This window comes from Tiliqua scincoides, chromosome 2, assembly GCF_035046505.1.
Source record: "Tiliqua scincoides isolate rTilSci1 chromosome 2, rTilSci1.hap2, whole genome shotgun sequence".
Lineage (NCBI taxonomy): Eukaryota > Metazoa > Chordata > Lepidosauria > Squamata > Scincidae > Tiliqua > Tiliqua scincoides.
The window spans coordinates 96,744,798-96,768,727 of NC_089822.1; the positions used below are offsets into that span (position 1 = coordinate 96,744,798).

At 44.7% G+C, this 23,930-nt stretch overlaps 1 protein-coding gene across 1 annotated transcript in view; it reads left to right on the forward strand.

The window, feature by feature from the left end:
• Nucleotides 1–217: 217 nt before the first annotated feature.
• The window catches only part of LOC136642096 (cysteine-rich protein 1-like), a 29,061-nt gene continuing 5,348 nt past the window's right edge, over nucleotides 218–23,930 (forward strand). The window contains exons 1-3 of the mRNA XM_066618319.1: nucleotides 218–389; nucleotides 16,540–16,634; nucleotides 23,583–23,637. Of these exons, the coding sequence (XP_066474416.1) occupies nucleotides 347–389; nucleotides 16,540–16,634; nucleotides 23,583–23,637 (193 nt within the window). The 5' untranslated portion in view covers nucleotides 218–346. The remainder of the gene's footprint in view (nucleotides 390–16,539; nucleotides 16,635–23,582; nucleotides 23,638–23,930) is intronic.

A 23,930-nucleotide genomic window follows, 5' to 3' on the forward strand; every position in this document is an offset into this window, starting at 1 on the left:
TGATAGCAAGTCTGGCTGGTGTCTCTCCAGCGGGAGGCAAGAGATTCAAAGGACTGCTTGAGAGGGGAAAAGGGGCAGGAGCTATGAAGTCACCATGCAGGAAGCTGAACCTTTGGCAGTACCTTTGTTTTGAACAAGAAGGAGTTTATTCTCCCACCCACCCCTTTTGTTCATTCTCGCTGCACCACAGTGAATTCGTTTACTAACAACCACAACATCCTGATTCAAAAAGCAGAACACATCACCGCCCTACCCCAGCGATGGTTTTCCTGTCAGTTCAAGCAAACAGAAAGCTGTTTAGGCAGACGGTGCCTATCAACAAGTGGAGTCTGAAGGAGGACGGACGATGATTTCATATTGCCCCATGTGTGGAAAGCCGGTCTACTTTGGTAAGTTTGTTCTACTGCACAGAGTAGGCTTCGAAAGTGAATGGAGACATTTTCATGCCCTCCAAATATCACGTATTCTGGTTGAGTGAAGTTTGGGCGTGTCTACACCATATGTTTAATAGTCATTCTTTCTCTCCCCCCCCCCCCCCCGGGAAGTAAAATCCTGTGAGGGTGACCAGCTAGGGTTCCCTAGCAGACAATTCTCAGCACACTCACCAAAGTAGAATTCCAGGATTCTTTGGGAGTAGCCACGACAATTAAAGAGTTATTAAAGCAACACCAGTTTATAGGAGAAATATGCCTTGCATCTTGATGAAAGGAAGTTTGAATTTTATTTATTTATTACTGTATTTGTAATATACCCATAGATTCTTACAGATTACATCGGCATTTTTCAAATGGGGTTTTTTACAGTTATTGTTCCATTTATGTAGAACCCTTCATTTTCCAGGTGTTTCCCTTTCCCAGTGTGGTCATCTCTCTGGCTGCATAGCTCTCATAAGATTTATTTTTATTACTGCATATATTATTATATAAAGCCATCAAATGGGCACGGTGCTATATGAAATGTAAGAGAATGAGTCGCTGCCCAAGGGGCTTATAATCTAAAAGTCAACATGGGGACAGAATGGAGGAAAGGGAGGAAAATGGAGATGGAGTAGACAGGAGTAAAATGTGCAATGATTTTAGTTGTATTTGTGTATGGGGGTGTATGTGCTGAAGTTTTAATGGAAATGGTGGTGTTATGAGGAGTATGAAAAAAGTTTATGTGGCTAAGGCTTGCCCTTGAGAATCCGGTGATGATGAGCTATATAGTACACTATTGGAACATATTTTCCCAAGTCTATGAGAAGATAAGTTTCATTTACTTCCGGGTTTGATCTTAGAAGTGCGTGTGTGTGTGGTGCAAATTTTCTCCCTTAAAATAGTGGATTGCAGGAAAAGCTGGGATGCCACAGTATGTAAACACTAACTTTTTGCTTCTGATCTCTGCCTACCCAGTGGCCCCATTCTCTTTGTTCGTTCTTTTTCCAGTGGCCAAAGAGAGTCATGTCACACAGAGGACATGTGAATAGAGCTAACTCCATAATCCTGCCTCATTTGCTTCTGAGTGAATGGCTGTCTCAACAGAACAGCTCAGTTGCTTGACTTGTTTCCCCAGACAGAATATACAGGCATTGCCAGTTTTCAACGTGTTGAGTATTGCTTTCATGGTCCTGGAGACAGGCTTCCTGCAACCCTTCCTCCCCCTCCTGCCTCAACTGCAAACTGTTCCGTTTCTATAAAAACTGTGTTTCCTGTGCTGCAGCGTGTTTGGCTGCTACGCTACACAGCCCCATCCATGCCAAGAGCAAACTTGAACAGTTGCAGAGCCTTTCTTTCTCAGAAAGTTACCTTGCCTTTCCAATAAATTGCAACGCTTCGTCGTGTGCTGGCCGTGAACAAGATAAAGAGTCAGTGTTGCACTACGAGCTCCTTCTGTCAAAGAGGAAAAGCCTGCAGAGACCTCTGCGATGGAAATAGTTTCACAACCTGCACTGCACCACATGCTGTTTTTCTGTTGCAAAATTCTGTAGCTGCTTCAAGGACCCTCTGTTGGGCTGGGAGGAAGTTGCACAGGCTCTGGAGGAGAACATGGGCGATGCTGTCTGGAACTGTTCTGCCTTCTTCTCCTGTTATGAGTCCTCTCAGTGACTGTGCAAATAGCTTGTGAAACTAAGAGTCCAATCCTAACCTGCGCTAGAGACAGGCAGGCTGGCATTGCCTGTGCTGTACCCAGCGCAAGTTTGGGGCCAAAAGCAGCGCAGGTCAAGGCAAGGGGAATCGCTTCCCCTTACCCTATGTTGTGCTGCAGTGGCTCCAGTGGGTCTATTCGGATCTGTACCACCTCAGCAGGTGGCGCAGCTCCATGCCATCCAGGATCTGGCAAAACCGCTTGGTCTCAGCCCTGCCTCCTGTTCTCCACTCACCCACTACTGGGAACGCCTGCCGCCCGCCCTCCCCCTGCCCCGGAATGCCTCCTCCCTGCCCTCCTCACACCCCCTGACCCCTACACCGGCCGAGCTTGGCAAGCTCAACTCACTTGTCTTCCAGGGCCCATGGTGGCGTGGAGAGACCAGTGCACAGACCTGTACCAGTCCAGGCCAGTGCACGGACCAGCTTCCTTCAGAGTGGCATAAAAGTGCTTTACGGCACTTTTGCAACTCTTGGGTCAGTGCAAGGGACTTGCGCCAGCCCAACTGCCCCTTAAGATTGTGCCCTAACTACCCATCTCTGTCCCTTGCTTCCATCATATGATCCTGAGAAAACAGTGGCCATTTTGAATCACTAATTGGAAGTAATTTTGGACTAGAAGAGGTCAGGCAAACGGAAGCTTAAACCAAAGAAGCGAGTGGTACTGTTGATTGGAGGAATCGAACATTCTGGGTTGAGGTGTGCAGTCTAAGAACATAAGAACAGCCCCACTGGATCAGGCCATAGGCCCATCTAGTCCAGCTTCCTGTATCTCACAGCGGCCCACCAAATGCCCCAGGGAGCACACCAGATAACAAGAGACCTGCATCCTGGTGCCCTCCCTTGCATCTGGCATTCTGACATAGCCCATTTCTAAAATCAGGAGGTGGCACATACACATCATGGCTTGTAACCCGTAATGGATTTTTCCTCCAGAAATTTGTCCAATTCCCTTTTAAAGGCATCTAGGCCCAATGCCATCACCACGTCCTGTGGCAATGAGTTTCACAGACCAACCACACACTGAATAAAGAAATATTTTCATTTGTCTGTCCTAACTCTCCCAACACTCAATTTTTTGGATGGAGTTGCTCTTCCTGGATGCCGAGGTGTCAGCATCCAGTGGCCTGGATAGCGTTTACCTGCTTTGTCTTGATACTGCAGCTGCATCATTATTTGGAGAATTCAGACTCTGTCTCAGACACCCAAACTCTGCATCCCCTCCTGGTTGAATTGTTATTATTAATAATAACTGTCATTTATTTATGTGTCCTTCAAGACAGCCTGGAAGTTCCAGTTGGTTCAGAATGTAGCTGCCCTGTTTTTATCTGAGGCCATGAGATTGGATTATATCAAGTTTATCCTTTGTCAACTCTGCTAGGCTTAGTTCAAGATGGTGGTTGTTGGCTCCTGGGTCAGAAGTATCTTCCTCCTGCAAAAGTTTAAATATGAACTGTGATCTACCTTGGAGGCCTTTCTCTGTGCACCCCCCCCCTTTATCTGAACTATGGAGGGGGTACAAGATGAAAGGACATTTGGTTGTTGAACCCAACTTATCAAACAGCTTTCAACAAAAGGCCCCTTCACTGCCCATACTAAAGATGGCAGTGAAAACTGAAGCTGCAATCTTATCCACATTTATCTGGGAGTAAGCACCATTGACTGTAATGGGTCTTACTTCTGAGTAGATGTGCCTAGGATTGGGCTCTGAATTGTTTCAGGGAGTCTTTTGGAACCAATGTTGTACTAATTTTCTGTTTTAGCAATATTGTCTCTAAAAATATCAATCTGCTGCTTTTTTTTTGATGCTTTATGTTGTGTTTTATCATTTTCTGTGAACCGTCTTGAGCGTATGGAAAACAAATATGGAAAGGTAAGATAAAATGTAGTCATAAATGAATGAATAAATATGATCAAAGCTCCTTTTCCTTCCCTCAGAATTATCTTCCTTGGAGGTTTCTCTCAGCAAGAAACCTCCAAACTCATCTTGACATTTGACTTCAGGGGCAAGTCTTGTTGTGGAGATGTCACATTTGGCCAGCCTCAAGCTGCAATTATTTTGTCAATGGAAAAACGTCCTTGTCTCCCTAGCTGGCAGGTCTATGGCTATCACAACTGCTGTGAAGAATGTGAATGTGTGTGCGTGCCATGAGCAATTACTTGGTAATCTATCTCATACCACAGTTCTTTATACTCGGTACCTCCTGTGCCAAATGTAGTGGTGGAAACTGGGCTTCTTGGTTGCTTCTACTCTCACCAGGGGATAGGACAGAATGAGACCCTACACACATTGAGATTGAGCCCTCAAGCCTTTAAAGTCTGTTGTTGGACTTGGATAGGAAGGCATGGGAACAAACCCCTACGAAGTCATGAAATTCAGTGGACGACCTTGAGGCACACATTCTATCTCAAAGTAATTTACTATGAGGATAAAAGAGGAATGGGAAATACCACCCTGAGTTCCTTGGAAGAAGGGCATGATGAAAATGTCATAAATACACTTTGCACTGATGTCGAGCTTTCAAGTGTGCTCCACTGTTGATGCTGTGTCCCTGCAACAAGGTGGTTCAGGAGTCCTGTTCCCATATTGCAGGCTAAAACTGAGAGCAAGTGGTTTGTTGAAAGCCACCAAATGAGTTAGTGGCAGAAGTAAGATGCAGAACAGGGACTTTCAGATTCACGGTTCAGTCCTTGAACTACTATTTTGCATATTACCCAGTTTGACAGGGTAGAAATAAATGACTAGTTTCTTTAGTGCTGGTCAGACTTAAAACAGGTCTTCCTCCTCCTCCTTTTCTTAATTCCTCCTGGATTATTCTTTTAGTCCACTTCCAAAGTGCTATTTTATAACCCCCATGTCACTCAGCTGTAATACTTGAATTTATATTGGACTCTCCACAAGGATTCCAAGCTCTCAACTTACATTATTTCGGCAATCCTTACAACTATGTAAGCCAGGCTTGTATCATTATCCCTGTATAACAGGTGGAGGGGAAACTTGCCTAAGGCCACCTGCTGAGTGCATGGCTAAAGTGAAATTTGAAAAGGGGACTTCCCCAGTCATCATTCTTGTAACCACTGTCCTCTCTGTATATGCTGGTCTGTTTTGCTCCAGACCGGGGGGGGGGGGGGAGTGAAGCAAGACAACAGACAATAGCATGCAGATATCTAACGCAAGGCTGAGTATTCAGGAAGCTATAGTGTTCAAAAGGTAGTGACTTGTGGAAACAGGAAGTGTAGGTCACAAACAGGAAGTATCTAGCATGGTCAGAGCTTTTCACACTCTGCATCAGCAGCACAGGAAGCAAGAAGTCACAAAACATGAGCAGAAAGGAGCACTGAGGCACCTCCGAGAGATTTTTAAAGGGAAATTCTACCAGCTATGTGGCAAGAAATCTTTTGATAGGTATGCAATGGATCCCTTCATTGTTCTCCCGCAATTGTTTGTAATTGTGGGAGGAAAAACTGGAAGTCAGATCAGTGGCGTCACTAGGGTTCACGTCACCCAGTGCGGGAGGCCAGCGCGTCCCCTCCCTGCAGTGGGCGGGGCAACACTCCAGGTGATCTACCATTGCCCCGCCCCCACTGTTTTTTTTGGATGTACCTTTTGATAGAATAAAGGTACTTCAATGCAGTTTGTTTCATTGCATTCTGCATGAAATCACACATTGATTGATATATAACATGATGGTATTATTTTTACAAATTGTGATTTTGGTCACTAGTGGTATCACCTCCCCTCAGGGTGTCAACTTACTAACACCTTATTGGAGCAGTTCTCAAACTTTTTTGATAGCAAAGAGATATTTCACTCCTGTTTTTTGCATTGCATTCCGCTGGAAATTCCACATCCAACGTTATATAACATGATGGGGTTACTCCTAACCACCATGATTTTAGCATGTCACCCCCCAGTACACGTCACCCGATGTGGCCCACACCACCCACACACCCCTAGTGATGCCACTGAGTCAGATCTTTCTGTTTTCTACTGATGCTTGCAAGAGGAGTAGAGCTGATATCCAAATCAACTGGTAATATGTTGTGTAACTTCAAAAGCTGTGGTGTGAGAGATACTAGCACCTGTGTGTTAACTTATCTCCAGTTGGTACTGGAAGGTGGGTTAGGGTTGTGCCCTAAGACATATAGATGTCCAACACTGACTTTTAACCCTCTGGCTCCCTCTTGACCATGGAAGTGGCTTATTATATTCTGAACTCTTCCTGTGTTTGTTTTAATTTGTAACATTGAGATAGCACTTTAGAGTAGCTCTTCACACATGACCTGTAATCTATACAACCATCATAGAGGTCCAGTGATTGTGGTCTGCTTAAGGCCACCTACAGCACAATCCTATGCATTGTTTACTCAGAAGTAAGCCCCACTGTGTTTAATGGGACTTACTCTTAGATAAGCATGTACAGGTTGAGCCTGTTTATCTGCAAATTTTATATCTGCAAACCTCGCTCAACCTGAACTCTCCAAAGGTGACCGGAGCTATGCTCCAGTTGCCTCTGGAGAGCTTTCTGAAGCCTGCAGAGGCTTCACATATCTGCCTGCGGCCTCTGCAGGCTTCAGAATGAAGCCCGGAGGTAAAAAAAAATGCGACTTCCAGTTTCCATTGGGAAACCAGAAGTGACGTTTTAATGCGTTTTAAGGCATTCCGAGGAAAACTGGAAGTTGAGTTTTTTTTTTTTGCCAGTTTGTATCTGGTAACCCTATTTATACACTCTGTAGTATAGGGGTAAAAACACTGGCCTACCTTGTAGGGTTGCTACAGAGATAATATATCTGTGTTACTTTGAACAGTGGAGAAAGTATGGTGTGAATGCTTTTTTTTTCTTTTCTCCAGAATGACAAAATGGCTGGCTCAAGTTTGACAGTATTGTTGGGTGCTTGGCAGGATATGTCTGTGTGTGTGTGTGTGTGTGTTCTGGTTAAGAAACTTTCTATATTGTTAATTTACAGTAAAGTAAATGAGCAAGTTGGTTTTCTAGCTTCAAATCTTTGTTTCCTAGGCCCTCTTTGTCCCTTCTTCCTTGCTGTTATCACTCTTACCCAAAATAAATGAGGCCTAGGCTTAGGGGTGCCTGACATTGGTTTTGTGCCCTCCAATTCACCAGTTCTCCAAATTATTTCACAAATTGAAATGTTCACAGATAACAGCTGTGTGCGTTATTCATAGACTCTACTATTACTCTGTAAGGGTGTGTACGTGGGAGAGAGAATATAACCTTCAGAATAACACAAGAGTAAAACAGGACATAGCAGGCCAGGCAGAAAGATGAGAATATTGATTTCCAATGAAAGTCTGTGCCCCCTTTCCTTTTCCCCATTCTGATTATTATTCCTAATGTCCATGATCAGGATGAATATTCACACAGGTAGAATGTACACAAATATATCAGGTCTCCAGAGTAGCTATCTTTTTATGCAGCCAACCACTGTTAGTAGAACTTAGAGAGCTAGTGGCAGCAGAAAAGAGAGTTCAGTACTCTCTACAAGGCATGCACCCAGGAGACAGGAGCAAATTATCAGAAGGAGGAAGTGGGCACATGGAAACCAAGAATCAGGACCAAGGCTACAAGGTAACTAAGTCTTTGCTCTGGTGAAGGTCAAAGAATTGCTACAGTGAAGATGATGGCCCAAGCTTTGTCTCCTTGGTGAAGAACAGCTAAGAATGAAAAGGGGCAATGCTTTGGTGTTGAGTCTTATGATCTGACACCCTGACTGATTGGTCTTCTGGTCCATCTCTTGTAACTTCTAAATATGATAATGATACTGAGGCAAGTGGAATTCTGGGACCTGATATATATGGAGGAGTGGTCTCAGAAGATGAAGGTGAGAATTTTTGGGGATCTGCTGGATTGAGCATCTGCTCCCTCTGATGGAAAGTCCCTCAGGGAGGTATCCCCTGAAGTGTCCGTGTGCCAGGAAGCTCCAGCAACAATCTGAGGTCCCTTAGGGTGCTTCCTCTGGTGAGAACAGTCCAGAGTTCATATCTCAACACCAAACTCATAGAACTGTGAAGATAAAACAGCATGCTACAGGCTACAGGTGAGATGGATATTAATTGAGGGAATTAACTCATTTGCAGGTATAGAAACGAATGAAGCTGTTGCTAAATCATACTCACCAGTGGTAATTAAGTCCTGAAAATGTTGTAAATGCTTACCACCAGTGGTATTCCCATATCACTAGCTGTGTATATGAGCTTCCCACAACCACAGTAGTTATTACCACTGTTAATAATTGCTGTGGTGTTTGGTCAAGTAAACACACCTGACAGGAATAATTAATACTGACGGTGTTTGAAATGTTTTCAGAAAGGACTGTGAAATCCCTCCTGTTAATGAATGTTTATGGTGACAACATGACCTTAAGAAGCTTGTTTGCTTGCCAATATTTTGACTGCAAGGAGGAGAATGCAGGAGAATATTTAGGGTGATAAGGGGAATGAAAGAAAGAAGGACTCTGCTGACCATTGATATTTGGATTCATGCTCTTGGAATACTCAGATTCCCTCCCTTTATAAACATTACCACCAGTGGTAATGTTTTCTTTGCTTTGGTATGTCTTTGGATGCCTTTTCACATGATACCCAATGGGCATGGTTACAAGCAAAATAAAAAAAAAGTGTGAAAAATGAGTGAAAAAAGAAAGCCATGAAATAAGGATACCAAACCCCAGACTCTCCTTATTGCAAACTTCAGAAAATCTTATCCCGAGCAGCCCAATTCTAAAATTAAAATTAATAAGCACAATGAATTAACTGAAGATTCAAGATTGAGGACAAGATTAGAGCCATACCATTTGGCTTCATAGTATGGGAAGCAGGCAACCTGGATAATCAGAAGTTTATGCAGGTATGTGCAACCTCCTGATTTTAGAAATGGGCTATGTCAGAATGCCAGATGCAAGGGAGGGCACCAGGATGAGGTCTCGTTATCTGGTGTGCTCCCTGGGGCACTTGGTGGGCCGCTGTGAGATACAGGAAGCTGGACTAGATGGGCCTATGGCCTGATCCAGTGGGGCTGTTCTTATGTTCTTATGTGATACTTAGGTGCAATGAAATGGGAGAGACATAGTAAGAGACCACAACTGGCTGGTTCCAGGAGAGAGGATGTATTCCTTTGGTGTTTCCAATCCTCTACAATCTGGATATGCATAGTTCTTCAGCCTGCCCTTTTTCCTGGAGGAATGGCGTCATTTTTAGTCTTTGTAGCGGACGGAGTAGTCTTGTGCAGAAAGTAGTTGTGATGGCTGTATGCTACCTCCTGATTCAGAGGCACTGTGCCTTTGAATACCAGTTGCAGGAGAGGGGTCTGTTTGTGGGCCAGAAACAACTATCTGAACTCAATCCAGAGTTTGTGGGCTATCCATCTCCTGCTTGTATGCTACCCAGAGATGACTTCCCCTTTGTGGGGAACAGGATGCTGGACTTGATGGGTCTTTGACCTCATCCAGCAGGGCTCTTCTGATGTTTGTATATACCTGCTTTTTCTTGTGACCCACTAGGTATTCCTAATAGTGCTTTAACTCACCCAGTTAGGATTATGGGTATTTAGCACCTAGAAATGAATAATAAACATTGATGTGGCACATTGCTAGTGTTCAGAGCACTCTGCATACATTATTTCAGTAACCTTAAAACAGTTTCATAAGACTGGCCAATATTCTACCCAAATTGTAGCGGTGGTGGTGAGACTCACATGCAACTTGAAGTGTTTTAAATGGATGCAAGAATGGTTGATCATGGGAAAGACAGAAACCATTAACTTTCCAATATTGCCAATAACGCATATTTTCCCATGGTCTGTATATATAGTATTTCACTAATCCTGACATCCCAGTATTTTCCCTGATTGATTGGTCTAGTGTGACATGCAATGGGCAGAAGAAACAGAATATTATACTTAAGCTGCAATCTTATAACACTTTTCTGGGAGTAAGCCCCATTAAGTACAATGGGATTTATATCTGAATAGACAAGCATAGGATGCACTTTTAGATACCTCTTTGGACGCAGAAGGCTGCAGCTGCTGTTCTAACACTGAGTACTGTACTGTATATTTGCAATTTTGAGTTTTGAATGAATACAGACATTTATTTCATAAACATATCAAACAGTACTATTTGGTGTGCTAGCTGCTAAGTTGTCCTTACTCGCCCCTGCCCCAGCTAGGGGCAGTAGACAGTGATATATGGAAGAACGCTACCTGGCTGAAGAATTGTGTGCTGTGAAAATATGAATCAAACTGGAATGTCACCAATTAGCTCTTCAGAAGGGGGGGCAGAATCTGGAGTAAGAGCCCAATCCCATCCGACTTTCCAGCACCAATGTAGCAGTGCCAATGGGGTGCACGCTGCATTCTCCGGGGGAGAGACGACAGTTACGGAGGCTTTCTCAAGGTAAGGCAATGTTTGCTCCCTTACCTTGGGGCTGCATTATGGCTGCATCAGCTCTGGGAAGTTGGATAGGACTGGGCCCTCAGCCTCCCCTTCTCCAAACAGCTAATAGGCGCAATTCTAATTTCTTTTCTGTTACTGGAATACATACACACTCTGATAAAGTTAAGGTTTAATACATCAGGATTGTATATTTCCAGTCCCTCCCCCCATTATTTCCCCACCCCTCCACAAGATACTCCTTTTCAAAATCTTCCAGCAATATTCCATCTTTAACTACAGTTTGGTCAGAATCAAACTGGAAATTCTGTTCCAATCCTTGATCAACTTCCTTCTCTTTTGTGATGTGAATTGTTTTGAGAAAGTGGGAGGGACTGTAGATAGGGACTCTGCTATCTGGACACAGCCGAGATTGCCTGCTCTAAGATTTTTATTTGATAGGAAGTGGAGCCCTCTACAGACTCCCAATGCGAATGAGTTTCTGTGGAGGGATGTGCTGACATGCTTAAGAATGCTTCACCTCGGCAAGGGCAATGAACATTCAGTTTGTTCAGAACAGACTTCTCCCTAAGGCTAGGAGGTTGCACTGTGCTGAGTATGGAGGGCTGTAGCATTCCTTGCAATTGAGCTAACGAAGGGAATGTGGTTTTAAAGTGTGACTGATGCACCGTGCGCTTAATAAGTCCCAGCGCATCCTGCTGGAAGGCGATGGGACAAAACCGCTGACAGATTTATTTTCCAGTCTGAGATGGCTCCATTTCTAATCAGAAAAGGTACATACTGAGGGAAGGGATGAATTGAAAGATAAAAATAATCTGGATTGGAAACTGATGAAACTTGTTTGTTTTTCTCTTTTGAGTTTTCAAACATGAACAAAAAGTAATTTTTGAGCTCACCGATATTTTGCAGCCTCTTATACATGTGCTCACACTCATGGAGACTGTGATCCAGATTATATGTATGCTGTGGGAATTTGGTTGCTAGAGATGACAGACAAAACCAACTAGTATACTGTGTGTGCTCTCTTAAACATGGGGGGGGGGCGGAGAGAGAGAGAGAGAGAGAGAATTGAATGGCTGTGTCCTGGGTATCTCAAAACCTAATCTTTTCTGTGAACACCATGGCTTACAGTGAACATTTCTGGACTTGCAATTTAAATTAGGCTAATGCAATCTATCCTGAAGGTTCCCAGGGAACTATAGTTCTGTGAGGGAAGCTCAGTGTTTTCTCCAACAGATAAAACTCAGCACTCCGCACAACCAACCATTCCCAGGATACTTTGCAGGAAGCCATGGCAGTTCAACGGGTATGAAATTGATGTAAGCCTGTGGCAGAGATACTGGCCTTACAGTCCAGACCAGCACAAATTCCCTCACGCTGATGTAGGAATGTAAATCTTGTTCATGTCTATATAAATGAGCCTACAGTAAAATTGGTTTTGTTTTGCTAAGTTTCAGTTTCCAAAAACCTATCGACAGCTTTAAGTGAGGACTTGCTTTATATTGTTGTTTTTCAATTTAGCCTTGAATATTTCTGACCTTGCTTTGCATCTCTTCCGTGCTTGTCTCTCCCTGCTGAGTGGTGACACCACCACTGAAATGGCACCCCTGATCTTTCAGTTAAAGCATGATGTAAATCTTATGCTTGCTTTGCCTTGTGGCTATTGGTAGTGAATGTGAACATGCCTTGGTTTCCTTTGCCTCAGGGTATAGATCTCTCAACCTGGAGGGAGATCCCTGGAGCCTAGAACAAAAGATCAGCATTCCTGACTTTGAGAAAGAGCTGGGGTTTTCCAGCATGAACCTTTGTAACCCCACCCTGCATTTCAGCAGCAGCAGCACATCCTGCTGAAGCCACATAAATGAATTTTTAGCTACAGTGTCAGGGAACATCAGATGTCTCTCTGTTGGTACAAATCTCCTTCTCCTCTTTTGAGAGTGATAGCATCTGAGTTGAGAAAGTCAGGAACTACTAGACCAGGGGTGTCAAACTCGTTTCATACCAAGAGCCAAACAGCATTCATGATGCCTGTTGAGGGCCGGAAGTGATGTCATTAGGCAGAAAGAGATGTCATCATTCAAGATATGGGAGAGCCAATTTTCATATGGGCTGCCCTTACAGCAGTAACTTCTCAGCACTGCTCAGCTGCTAAGAGCCTGAAGGCTGGATAAAAAGTTTCCAGGGGCCGCATCCAGCCCCCAAGCCTTATGTTTGACAGCCCTGGATTAGACTGTCTTTCAATTCTTCCCTTGGGCTCAGCACTCTTGCACTGCAGTCAAAAGCCAAGTTAAGCCTTGACAGAAACCAACTGATTGTCCAGTCTTTTGCTCCTACTCTTTTCTTCCTCTTCTGAAACGGAGTTGTTTCTCTTCTACTCTTCCAACCCCCCTCCAAAGAAAAAGAAAACTGCCCTGCACTGCTGGAGTTTTCAGTTCATCCGTGACTTGCTGACTGCTCCAGTTTGTGGCCAAGTAGGCAATTGGAATCGTTTACTACTCAGCAGCATTACTGATGCATGTTTTGAGGATGTATTTCTCATGGAAAAATGCATTCAACAAAGAACTGGACCCGACCTAGCTCAGGACCCACCTAAAATGCTCAGGACCTGCCGGACATCCCTGAAATGGATGAGTACTAACCCACCTGGTGGGTTTTGGGTGGGTCCTGAGCATTTCAGGTGGGTCCCAGCCCTTTTAGTGGGTCTCGGATGGGTCAATGAGCATTTCTGGTGTGTCCCGGACTACCTGGTGGGTCTCGCGCTGGTCCTGAGCATTTCTGGTGGGTCCCAAACCACCAGGTCAGTCTCAGGTGGGCTCTGAGCATTTTTGGTGGATCCCGACTTAACTGTTGGGTCTCAGGTGTGCATTTCTAGTTGGTTCCGGCCCACCTGGTGGATCTCGGGTAGGTCTTGAGCATTATGGTGGATTCCGGTCCACATGGTGGATCTTGGGCAGTTCCGGAGCATGTCCGGTGGGTCCCAACCCACCTGGTGGGTCTCAGGCAAGTTCTGAACATTTATGATGTGTCCCAGACCACCTGGTGTGCCTTGGGTGGGTCCTGAGCATTTCTGGTGGGTCCTGGCCCATTTGTTGTGTCTCAGTTGGTTGCTGAGCACTTCTGGTGTGTCCTAGCCCACCTGGTGGATCTTGAGCAGGTCCTGAGCATTTCTGATGCATTCTGGCCCTATTGGTGGGTCTCATGTGGGTCCTGAGCATTTCTGGTCGGTCCTGGCCCACGTAGTGGGTCTCACGCAGGTCCTGAGCTTTTCTGGTGTGTCCCAGCCCAGTTGGTGGGCAGGTCTTGAGCATTTTGGGCAGGTCTTGAGCATTTCTGGTGGGTCCCTACCCACCTGGTGGGTCTCGGGCAGGACCTGAGCATCTCAAGTGGGTTCCAACCCACCTGGTGAATCTCAGGCAGGTCCTGAGAATTTCTGGTGTTTCTTGGGCTGGCCAAGCGCTTTTGGTGGGTCTCGGGGGGGGGTCCCTAGCATTTCTGGTGGGTCCCCAACCACCTGGTGTGCCTCGGGCAGGTCCTGAGGTTTTCTGGTGGGCCCTGGCCCACCTGGTGTGTCTCAGACGGGGTCCTGAGCAATTCTGGTGGGTCCCTGACCATCTGGTGGATCTGAGCCTTTCCATTGGGTCCTGACCCACCTGGTGGGCCCCAGGCAGGTCTTGAGCATTTCTGGTGTGTCCCAACCCACCTGGTGGGACTTGGCAGGCCCTGCCCTTTTGGTGGGTCTTGGACGGGTCCTGAACATTTCCGGTGGGTCCTGGCCCAGCTGGTGTGCCTTGGGCAGGTCCTGAGCCTTTGCAGTGGGTCCTGGCCTACCTGGTGTGCCTCGGCAGGCCCTGAGCATTTCTGGTGAGTTCCAGAACATCTGGTGGTTCTCAGGCAGGTCCTGAGCCTTTGCAGTGGGTCCTGGCCTACCTGGTGTGCCTTGGGCAGGCCCTGAGCATTTCTGGTGAGTTCCAGAACATCTGGTGGTTCTCAGGCAGGTCCTGAGCCTTTCTGGTGGGTCCCATCCCACCTGGTGGGTCTCGGGTGGGCCCTGAGCATTTCTACTGGTTCAAGATATAGGAGAGCCAATTTTCATGTGGGCTGCCCTTACAGTAGTAACATCTCAGCACTACTCAATCACTGAGAGTCTGAGGGCCGGATATAAAGCTTCCGCAGGCTGCATCCAGTTCCTGGGCCTTGTTTTTGACACCCTTGTACTAGACTAATCAGTGGAGGTGTGTTAATTGTTTGATTTTTCTCTGTAAACCGCTTTGTGAACTTTTTGTTGAAAAGCAGTATATAAATACTGTTGTTAATAATAATACGTTGGCTGTGGTGGGCTCACACAGAGGATCAATGATGGCTTCGGGTTTTCAGGGCTCTTTTTATGGTCTGCAGTGAGACACAACTAGAGAAAGGAATGCTAGTTAGAAGTTCTAGTTGAGGAATTTGTGGCTTTGCGTCTAAACAGGTTGCTCATTCAACAATATCCTTTGCTCTGCCCTGGCTCTCCTGCCAGGTCTGTGTACTTTCACCTCTTTAAAATGAATCCTTTGACCAGCCTAATACCTAAAAGCTTGGGTCCTTCGATTTTGGTGGGTTTAGTTAATGAACATCAGGCACCATTGAGCTTGAGCTATTGGTTAGGTTTGGATTCCCTACCCCGCTACACCATCAGAGCTGTTGGTCCATGGAGAGAATGTCAGGCGGTTCAAGTCTGACTCAAGGCACAAGTCACACAAACCAGATCCTGGAAGACACGTGATCCTTGGAAAGCAACTCACACCTTTTCTTACTATAGAGCTGCACTCTCAGGCTGGTCATCCCACTGACGTCTCAGCTGCTAAGCCAGAGGTTCCCAATGTGTGTTATGATGCTCTGGGATGTTGCAGGACACTCGCTGCTCAGTAGCAAGACAGCAATGCAATCCTGCTAACAGCGGTAGGGAGCGTCAGTGTGATGGCTAGGGCTGCTGTGCCACTGTTTTTGCGCTCTTGGAAAGGCCCTCCTCCTGCCCAAACTGCTGTTTGCAGGCTCGCTTCTGGTCACACAACCTGGAAGTGTGATGGTTATGTCATCGCGTGACACATTTGCACAAAGGATGTCGCAAGCCAGCTCGGTTTGGGAAGCACCGCACCAGATCATTCCTCTGCACTTCTAGCTATTTTCTCACCTAGTTCCCTGTTTCCTTTCATGCTTGCCTCTTAGGCATGCCCTTCAGGTACAGGACCTGTGGCATTTGTTTAGCTCTGAGCTACAAGCTATCCTAGTCCACCTCTGCTGCTTCCAGGTATCTGTAGTCACTCCAGTCACTGGAGTCAGCAGTCAGAACTGGGTGCCTGACAGCAGAGAAGACAGCAGTTGAGTGGTATTTGATAGCATTCTGGGGATTTTTTTTCCCCTTTTATACATAAGAAATTCCTGGGGAAATGCAGCCTTATCAGGGATTGGTTGACTAGAAAAAGAAAACCTCCTTGAGTAACTACCTCTAGTTGAGTACTCAGATGCTTTAAGGAATGTCCTTTAACATTTAACACCGGTCTTGCTGCATGGGTGACCTGTATGAAAGCAACTGGGTTGTTTGGAGTTGTTTGGGTTTGATATGCCTGAGTGTGCATCCATGTGAATCGTACATATATATGAAGCATTATGTCATCTGGAGTAAAGCATTTTTTTTATTTTTTATTTGCAAAAGATGGCAAAATATAAAAGAAAGCACTGACTTGGTTGAAGTGAAGATAAAAGCTTCTTTATTATCCTGGCAAGGTATGAAATTTCCAGGATGTAAAGTTTGAACAACCTTCAAATAACGTAACATTACAAAAGCGGAGGCATGAAACAGGGGAAAAAAATGCCAAATTGTTCCTGTGTTGAAAGATTCTACAACTCCTTTCATTTTGAAATTACTTTGGCAAGTAATTCCGCGGATCAAAGCAGCATTCCACATATGTTCCTCTATTAATGAGGTGGTTGGAGTATAATTACTCATACCTTTTTCCTCTGTTAACAGCTGAGCGGAAGCGTTCTCTAGGCAAAGACTACCATCCCCTTTGTCTGAAGTGCTACCATTGCAAACGGCAGCTCAGCCCGGGCCAGCACGCTGAGGTAGGGAACAAACCATCCTCCCATCTGTCTCCTTCCGCGACTTGCTGTACCCTGGAAGCAATCTGTCTGTCCTGATGGAGGGCTCCGCTTTCAAAGCCTTGAGGTTGGGTTGCACCAATGGCTGCTTATACCCGTCCTTTAATGTGGTGGACAAGGAAGAGAGAGGAGAGCAGGCAGGTTCCAGATGCTCTTAAATTAGCAAAATGTCTGTCATTTTGACAGGTGGTGTGTGTCTGTGTGGAGGGAAGGCCTTATATTGCAGGGGCCCCATTCTGTGTTGGTACAGAGCCATAATACGTTAAACAGTTAAGCCACAGAACCTCCTCTTATGGGCTAGAGCTAATCTACTCTTAGGCTTTCTCTTTCTTGTTCCTTTCAGTTTCTGTGTTGTGCCCTACAATAAAGAAGCATGCCCGTCGGATTGCAGTAAACATCTCGTAGTAAGAGTTCTTTCTTCTGGAGCACAAGGCCCTATGCAAAACCTGCCTCCAGAGGGTGTCTGTTGGCTGAGGCCCAGACCACACATAGAAAGTAAAGAGGTCACCTAAGAGTTGAGGTGAGGGCTACATCTGCCTCTTGACTTGGCTCTAATGACTTTGGCATCTGGGGTGAAAGTCAAGCATTGCTCCCTCTTATAGAACTCAATGGGAGCATTGAGAATGGAGCCAGCCCTCCTCTGCAGAGCTCCACCCAGAAGCCCTGATGCTAGACTGTGACCACTAGCCTCTGTGTATATAGAGACTAGCTCAGTGATTTTTCAACTGGTGTGCTGCAGCACATTGGCGTGCCGGAAAGGTCTGCAGGTGTGCTGTGGGAGCTTGAAACACAAGCAGTTGAAAACAGCTGAAAAATATTTCTGGGTTCAGTGGCTCTGTTATTAGGGCAACTGTCTATATAGTAACAAATTGTCTCTCTCTTGCCAAGGGATGATTTGTTACTACAGACAGTTGCCCTAGAAACAGAGACACAGATCCGGAAGAGTTTCCTGAAAGCATCAGAGGCAACCATAGAGAAGACCATAGTGTGCAACGAGAAGAGAAACTAGCTAAAGACTTGCCAGGTTTGACCAGTGGGGGAAGAGGGTAGGGATGGAAAGCTTTGGCTTCAGTCCAACCAGTCTTGATCTCAGAAACCACCGCAAAATGAACTGCACGTGAATTTGGATATGAAACCTGTGAAAAGCTGAAAAACCATAACATTGGCTGTAGCAGCGATGAACAGAAAGGATGCACAAAATGAATTCAGGCTGCCTGCAGGATACATTTCCCAGTCCTTAATGTCTTCCTTCTAAATTGCGCTGTTCAGGTCGAAGCATTGAGACATGAATTAGGGGTAATATTACATTGTTCTGTATGGAGCTGTTGGAAGCAGAAATTTTAGTTCAGCAGAAAAGAGACTACAGTATCTCTAAGTTGCTCGGAGTCTGGAATGAGAACAGAAGCAAGAAATGTCAATATTCCGTTTCCGGAAAGGGAAGTGTGAAGATTTAGTTCTTTGGGCTGGATAAAGGGAAAGAGAATAGATTCCAAGGTGGTTCTTTCAGGGCAAACCAAAGCAAGAGTTTTAAGCTCACCAATGCTGTGTAAGGTGTTTGACCTGAGAATGTCTGGTGTTTGCAGCGCGCAGTTGAGTTTTCTTCATAGAAAATTCTGTATATATAAATTTCTGTATAAAAAATTCATAGCGTAAGGAACCGTTCTATTAGTCATAGAACATGTGGCAAACTCCCCTCACCCCAACAGAGTATCATTTCAGCCACCATTTGAAATTCTTGGGGAAACCAGACTCTACAGATGGAGCATAAAATCTACATTGGCGAGGCCATTTCCTGAGATTTATCTGTTATAGATTTCCCCACAGTTTTGTTTCTCTCTAGGTTTCAGGCCATAGTCCTCCTAAGTCTGAACTAACACATGAGTCTGTTAGGGTATTACGAAGATGAGCAAAATATATTATATGGGTTCTCTTCATTATAATATTTTATTACCTGAGTTTTCAATATGTTAATACAGGCAGTATGGGCAGCATTCTCTTTAAATGTTTCCTTTGTGCAGCTTCTGCCAGGGTGCTCCAGAGCCTGACAATGATGCCATTGCAGAGTGCTCTGAACCTGCCTCTGCACAGCTCCATTTGGGGTCTGCAGAGTCCCTGTGAAACTTACAGGGAACACTGACTATGGGACTATAGTTTACTGGAGTACCTAAGGGGAGATCAGGGGGTTACAGAGCCCCGGGTACCACGTCTGAGGGGGGATACAAATTGCATCCCTTTGTGGGCACTCAGAGTGGTTGCACCCCTGCTAGGGCCCCTGTTGCACTGTGCCCCTTCCATGGCTTCAGAAGGCCTCTTAAAGGCCTCCAACTGGTACTTCCAGTTTTTGCTGAAAACCAGAAGTACCTATCCGAGGTCTCCAGAAGGCCCTCTTGAGGGGTGCAAGGATGAGAGGTTGCAATGATGTTGTATGGCAGGGGGGGTTAGATTTTTGTGCCCCTGGTGCAAGATGCCTTAGCTACGCCATTGCTGTAGTTGCCAAACTGTGGCCAGAGCCCAAGGAGGCCTATGTAAGCACATCAAAAGTTCTCATTCGTGCACTGGAGTTCCTTCAGTTTGTCTGAGCTGCAGACAACCTTGTCTGGGAGTGTTCCTTGACTCTCTTTGGTGGGTAGGACTAGGCCCCAAATGAATCAATAGGCTGCTGCTTTAAGGAATCAACTTGTGTTTGCTATAATGTCAAATTCCTGTCCTACTTCAGGAGTCTTGTCCTAGTGCTATCATGCAGCTCCAATGCATTCTGTCAGTGCAAATCGTATTCATTTGACTAGAACTTGCCCCAGCACAGCACACTGGTCAGGCTGCTCCAATGCATTTTGGCTTTGGAGAACAGGCTGTCTGGTCCTGGATGGCTGGCAGTGCTCTGACAATGGGTATGCCCAAAGAACAGGTCTGCTCCAGGCATTGGCCAAGCTATATTCCAACCAAACCATCCTTGTGGGAGGGGGGAGAGAAAAAAGTCTGTAATAAACACAAGTGCAACTCTGACCTCGGTGCAAGTTGTGCAAGCTTCCCACACTCCATTCCCCACCAAGTTCTCAGTTTTCATCCTGTTCTCCTGTGCAACAGCCATGTACTTTACTCTGCATGATTACACCCACCTTGTTGCCAGAATTTAAATCCTATTAACAGGAACATTTGGGGGAGGTATAATGAAATGCTTCTACCTCCACACCGAAATGGCTTTAGACTCAAGGTGTGTTTTGAGAGATGGGGCCAAAACATCTTAAAGAAGAAGAAAAGGTAGGGAGCAGTCAGGCCTATTAAATGATTGTTAAAAGGTCTCCATACTTGATATATGTGGTTCATAACACTATAAATAATGTGTTCTACTCACGGTTTAAAGTTTAACAGTTAGGCGTCAAGGGGAAAATGATCTGGCTGGATTTAAGCATTTCTGATGCAGCAGTTGGTAACTCAGACCTTCAAGTAACTTTCAGCAGATATACGAGTTGGTGAAAGGTGGCAGCTGAATTTTATTTATTATTTTTCAATGTATATTTATATAAAATTTTCAATTACAACAATTTATGTTCTTGCCCATCCTTCAAGAAGCTTAGGATGGCTAACAACAATTAAAAATTGGTGAAATTCAATCAAAACAATACAATCAGTTCATTAATTTTTTAAAAAAACCCAGCATAAATAATAACTAAAAACAGAAGTCTTATGATCTAAAATGGCTATGTAACTAAGACTAGACATGATATTGATCACTGTGTGTTTTGGTTTTTAAATGTAAGTACCCTCTATTGTGATCTGTTTAACCCCAAGATGATCTTTACCTGGCACTGAAGAGAAATCATTAAGGGCCAAATGAGCTTTGTCAGAAAGATTTTTCAAAGCTGAGAGGCCACCATGAAAAAGATCATCTTGCAGGGATGTGCTGGAGCCATAGCGCCCAGACTCGAGTCCCGAATCTCTACCCCCTTGACTTGAGTCGCCCACGAGTCATAATGGTGATTGTCACGACTCATTTAGAGCTGTTTTTTTTTTTTTAGTCATTTTGACTTGAATCCGAGTCTTTTTGAACAGCTAGTCAAACCACAGAAGTCAAGCTATGGAAGGGGGAAAAAAACCAAGCAAGCCAGCAAGCACATGCACAAAACAGTCGCAAGCATTCACAAAAGTGAGCTTGACTGGAGTCTGTTCAAGTCTTTTCATTTTTAGAGTAAAAACCCCGTCAGTTCCCACGTTTTTGTGACTTGAGTCCATACGAGTCATAAAAAACATGTGTTTTCACGACTCGAGTCCAAGTCATCGGAGTCACGGACCATCCCTGAACTGTTGCCATCTGCCTCAGCTCCCAAGGCAGAGGGATGTAAAGAAATGTATCTAAAGATTATCTAAACATTCAGGCAGGCTTGTCTGGGAGAAGGTTAAGGTCCCTGGATCCTATCTTGGGCTCTGAAAGTTAAGACAGGGACCAGTCCCCAGTCTCTGACACTCTAGTCCACCACTCTCTCCTCCACACTACCTTTCCTGCCCCATCTCCCACTTCCTTTTCCACTCCAGGGAGCAGGAGGAGGAGAAAAAAGGAGCAGTGGAAGGGCAGGGGGAACAGATGCTACAGCATAAACAAATGAAACATGATTTGTGTCATAGATACACTTGAAATTCCTTACTGTTTCAATGGGTTTCTGTTTTCTGCTGTTATACCCTGATACATCCCTGGCTGTGATATTCACTTAGGGCGCAATCCTAACCCCTTATGCCAGTGCTTTCCAGCACTGACATAAGGGCAGTACAGCTCTGAGGTAAGGGAATAACCATTCTCTAACTCTGAGGAGGCCTCTGTGAGTGACACCCAACTGCAGGATGTAGCACGTGTCCCATTGGCACCACTATGCCAGTGCTGGAAAGTACTGACATAAGGGGTTAGGACTGAACCCTTACTCAGCTCCACCATCCACTGCTCCCTCAAATGACTTTACTCTTTCTCCCAGCTTCTCCTTTGTTAAGTTTCCTCCTTCAGTGCCTTCATGACATTACCTTTCTTACAACTCCTTCAAACCTCTAAACCCATCTTTTTTTTGGTAAAGCCTTTAGAACAACTCCCTAATTCCCAGGCCCAGTTAGAATGAAGCCTGAGCACGTCACCAAAATAACCATTCCCCACCTTTTCACTTTTGTCTCCATTTTGTTTCCCTGCCTCTACTGACTTCTTGTGACAGTTTCTAGACCATAAGCCCTTCAGGGTAGGTCCTGCCCTCTCTTTCTTTATAAAACACAGTGGACAAAGGTGGTGCTGTAGATGTAAAAAATAACTGATTACAATAATTTGGAATCAAACTACATGATTTTTATAACCGTTAATAACTGTTTCATAACAGTTAACTAATTTTTTTGTAATTAACATTAATCTTGTTATAGTGCCATTAGATTAATATTTTAAAACGGTGATGATATTGGTTGAACTAAAAGTGTTAACTAATTACAGGTATTGAGACAAAAGTCTGAAAGTTCTAAATTGATTCATAGTTTTGGCTGTGCTAAATTAAGTTAGCTTAAAATGTCATCTGTTTTTAGTCCATGGTTTTTAAAGCTTTAGAGATTCATGGACTAGCTCACTGATGCTCACAAGCCTAGGGAGAAAAAAAATAAGCCATGATGCAGCTCCAGAATTTATTTTAGCATACTTTGGGGACGTTTTCTATCCCAACCCAATTCAAAAGAAAAAGCTTGGTCCCTGTTGTACACATTTGGTCCCTGTTGTATATTTGCAACGTTGGGCAGAAATGGCTTAGGCTGCAATCCTAACCACACTTTCCTGAGAGTAAGTCCCATTGGAACAAAATAGGACTTACTTCTGAGTAGACCTGGTTAGGATTGTGCCCTAAATTTCTTAACAATGTTTCAGATGTCATGCCTATATGAAACGTATGTCCTGTGATTGTAAAACCTACTCCTTACTCCCACAGAGCTGTTCATAATAATTTGGTTCTCCTTTTACACTTACAACATGTTTGTCCCATTATTTTGCACTTCCTATTTCCCTGAACAATAGCTAGAAGTATTTGTTTCCAGTGAGTAAGATAGGTTTACGCCCAGAGCCTTACTGAACATGGTGGGCTTACTTCTGAGTAAGGTAAACAACACTGTTTTCAAACACGTCTAACAATAGCAAGTACTAAGGCAGTCTGTTGCCAGGCTGATTTGTAAGAGAGTAAAGGACCAGTTTCAGTGCCTTGTTGCTAGGCAAGCCCTGCCTTGGGGCCTCAGTGGCACCCGTGCCTACCTCCTGAACGCTCATTGGGTACTACCACTGTCACTGGTACAGAGAGTTTTGGAGTTGTTGTGGCCAAGTTGGCCCTCTGATGAGTATGGGCCTTGATTAATGCCCAACCCTGATGACACCCCTGTACTGGAGAGCGATAGTATCTTCTGTAATAAATAGGTTATTTACAAATGTGCATAGTGAGCAGATTCATTGGATGCACAAATGTAGTCTTAGCCTCAGACAGTATCAATCCATCTCCCCAATATCCTAGAAACTAGAACAGCCTGTCCATTTGCTTTCCAGCAAGTTAAATGGATTTGCCTTCTCTTGCCTGTATTTAAAATGTAAAACCTGTTTCTTTTTAGCCCAGGTGGAGTGTGACATATATTCCAATGGCTTGGAGTAGCCAATGACTGTTGATTGACATATGTTGTGACCTTATTGCATTTGTTCAAGTGCCTAATAAAAAAAAGAAGATGACGACCCAGATAGGGAGGGTCTTTCTGTGTAATTCATGAGCCTGTATATAACATCCCTTCTTCTGAAGCCCTTCTGTTATTCAGATTGTGACTTCTACATCATGCCTGCATCTTGTACAATTCATATGCTATTGTGATTCAATGAGTGTCCTAGCAAATATGCAGCAATGAATTTTTTCTTCTGCTCTGCTTTCACAGTATGACGACAAGCCCTACTGCACCCATTGCTATCTTCAACGCTTTGGACCACGAGGTAAACTTCTGTTCTGTAGGCCAGTTATCCCTGCAATATCACTGTTAGGGGGAAATCATCAAGTATATCCATGACTGACAACTAGTTTTTAACAGAGACTCACTGCAGCTTATTTATAAAGGATGGAAACAAGACTTTTCACAAGGGTGACAAAGGGAATTTACTTGATTTGTGCAACTCTTAGAATCATAGCATAAAATAACTGCTACCCAAGTTTTGATTTTGTGTGTGTGTGTTCCCCAGAACCACTTCCTTGACCAAAACTTCCTGGAACGCTTTGGGGCCTACTATCG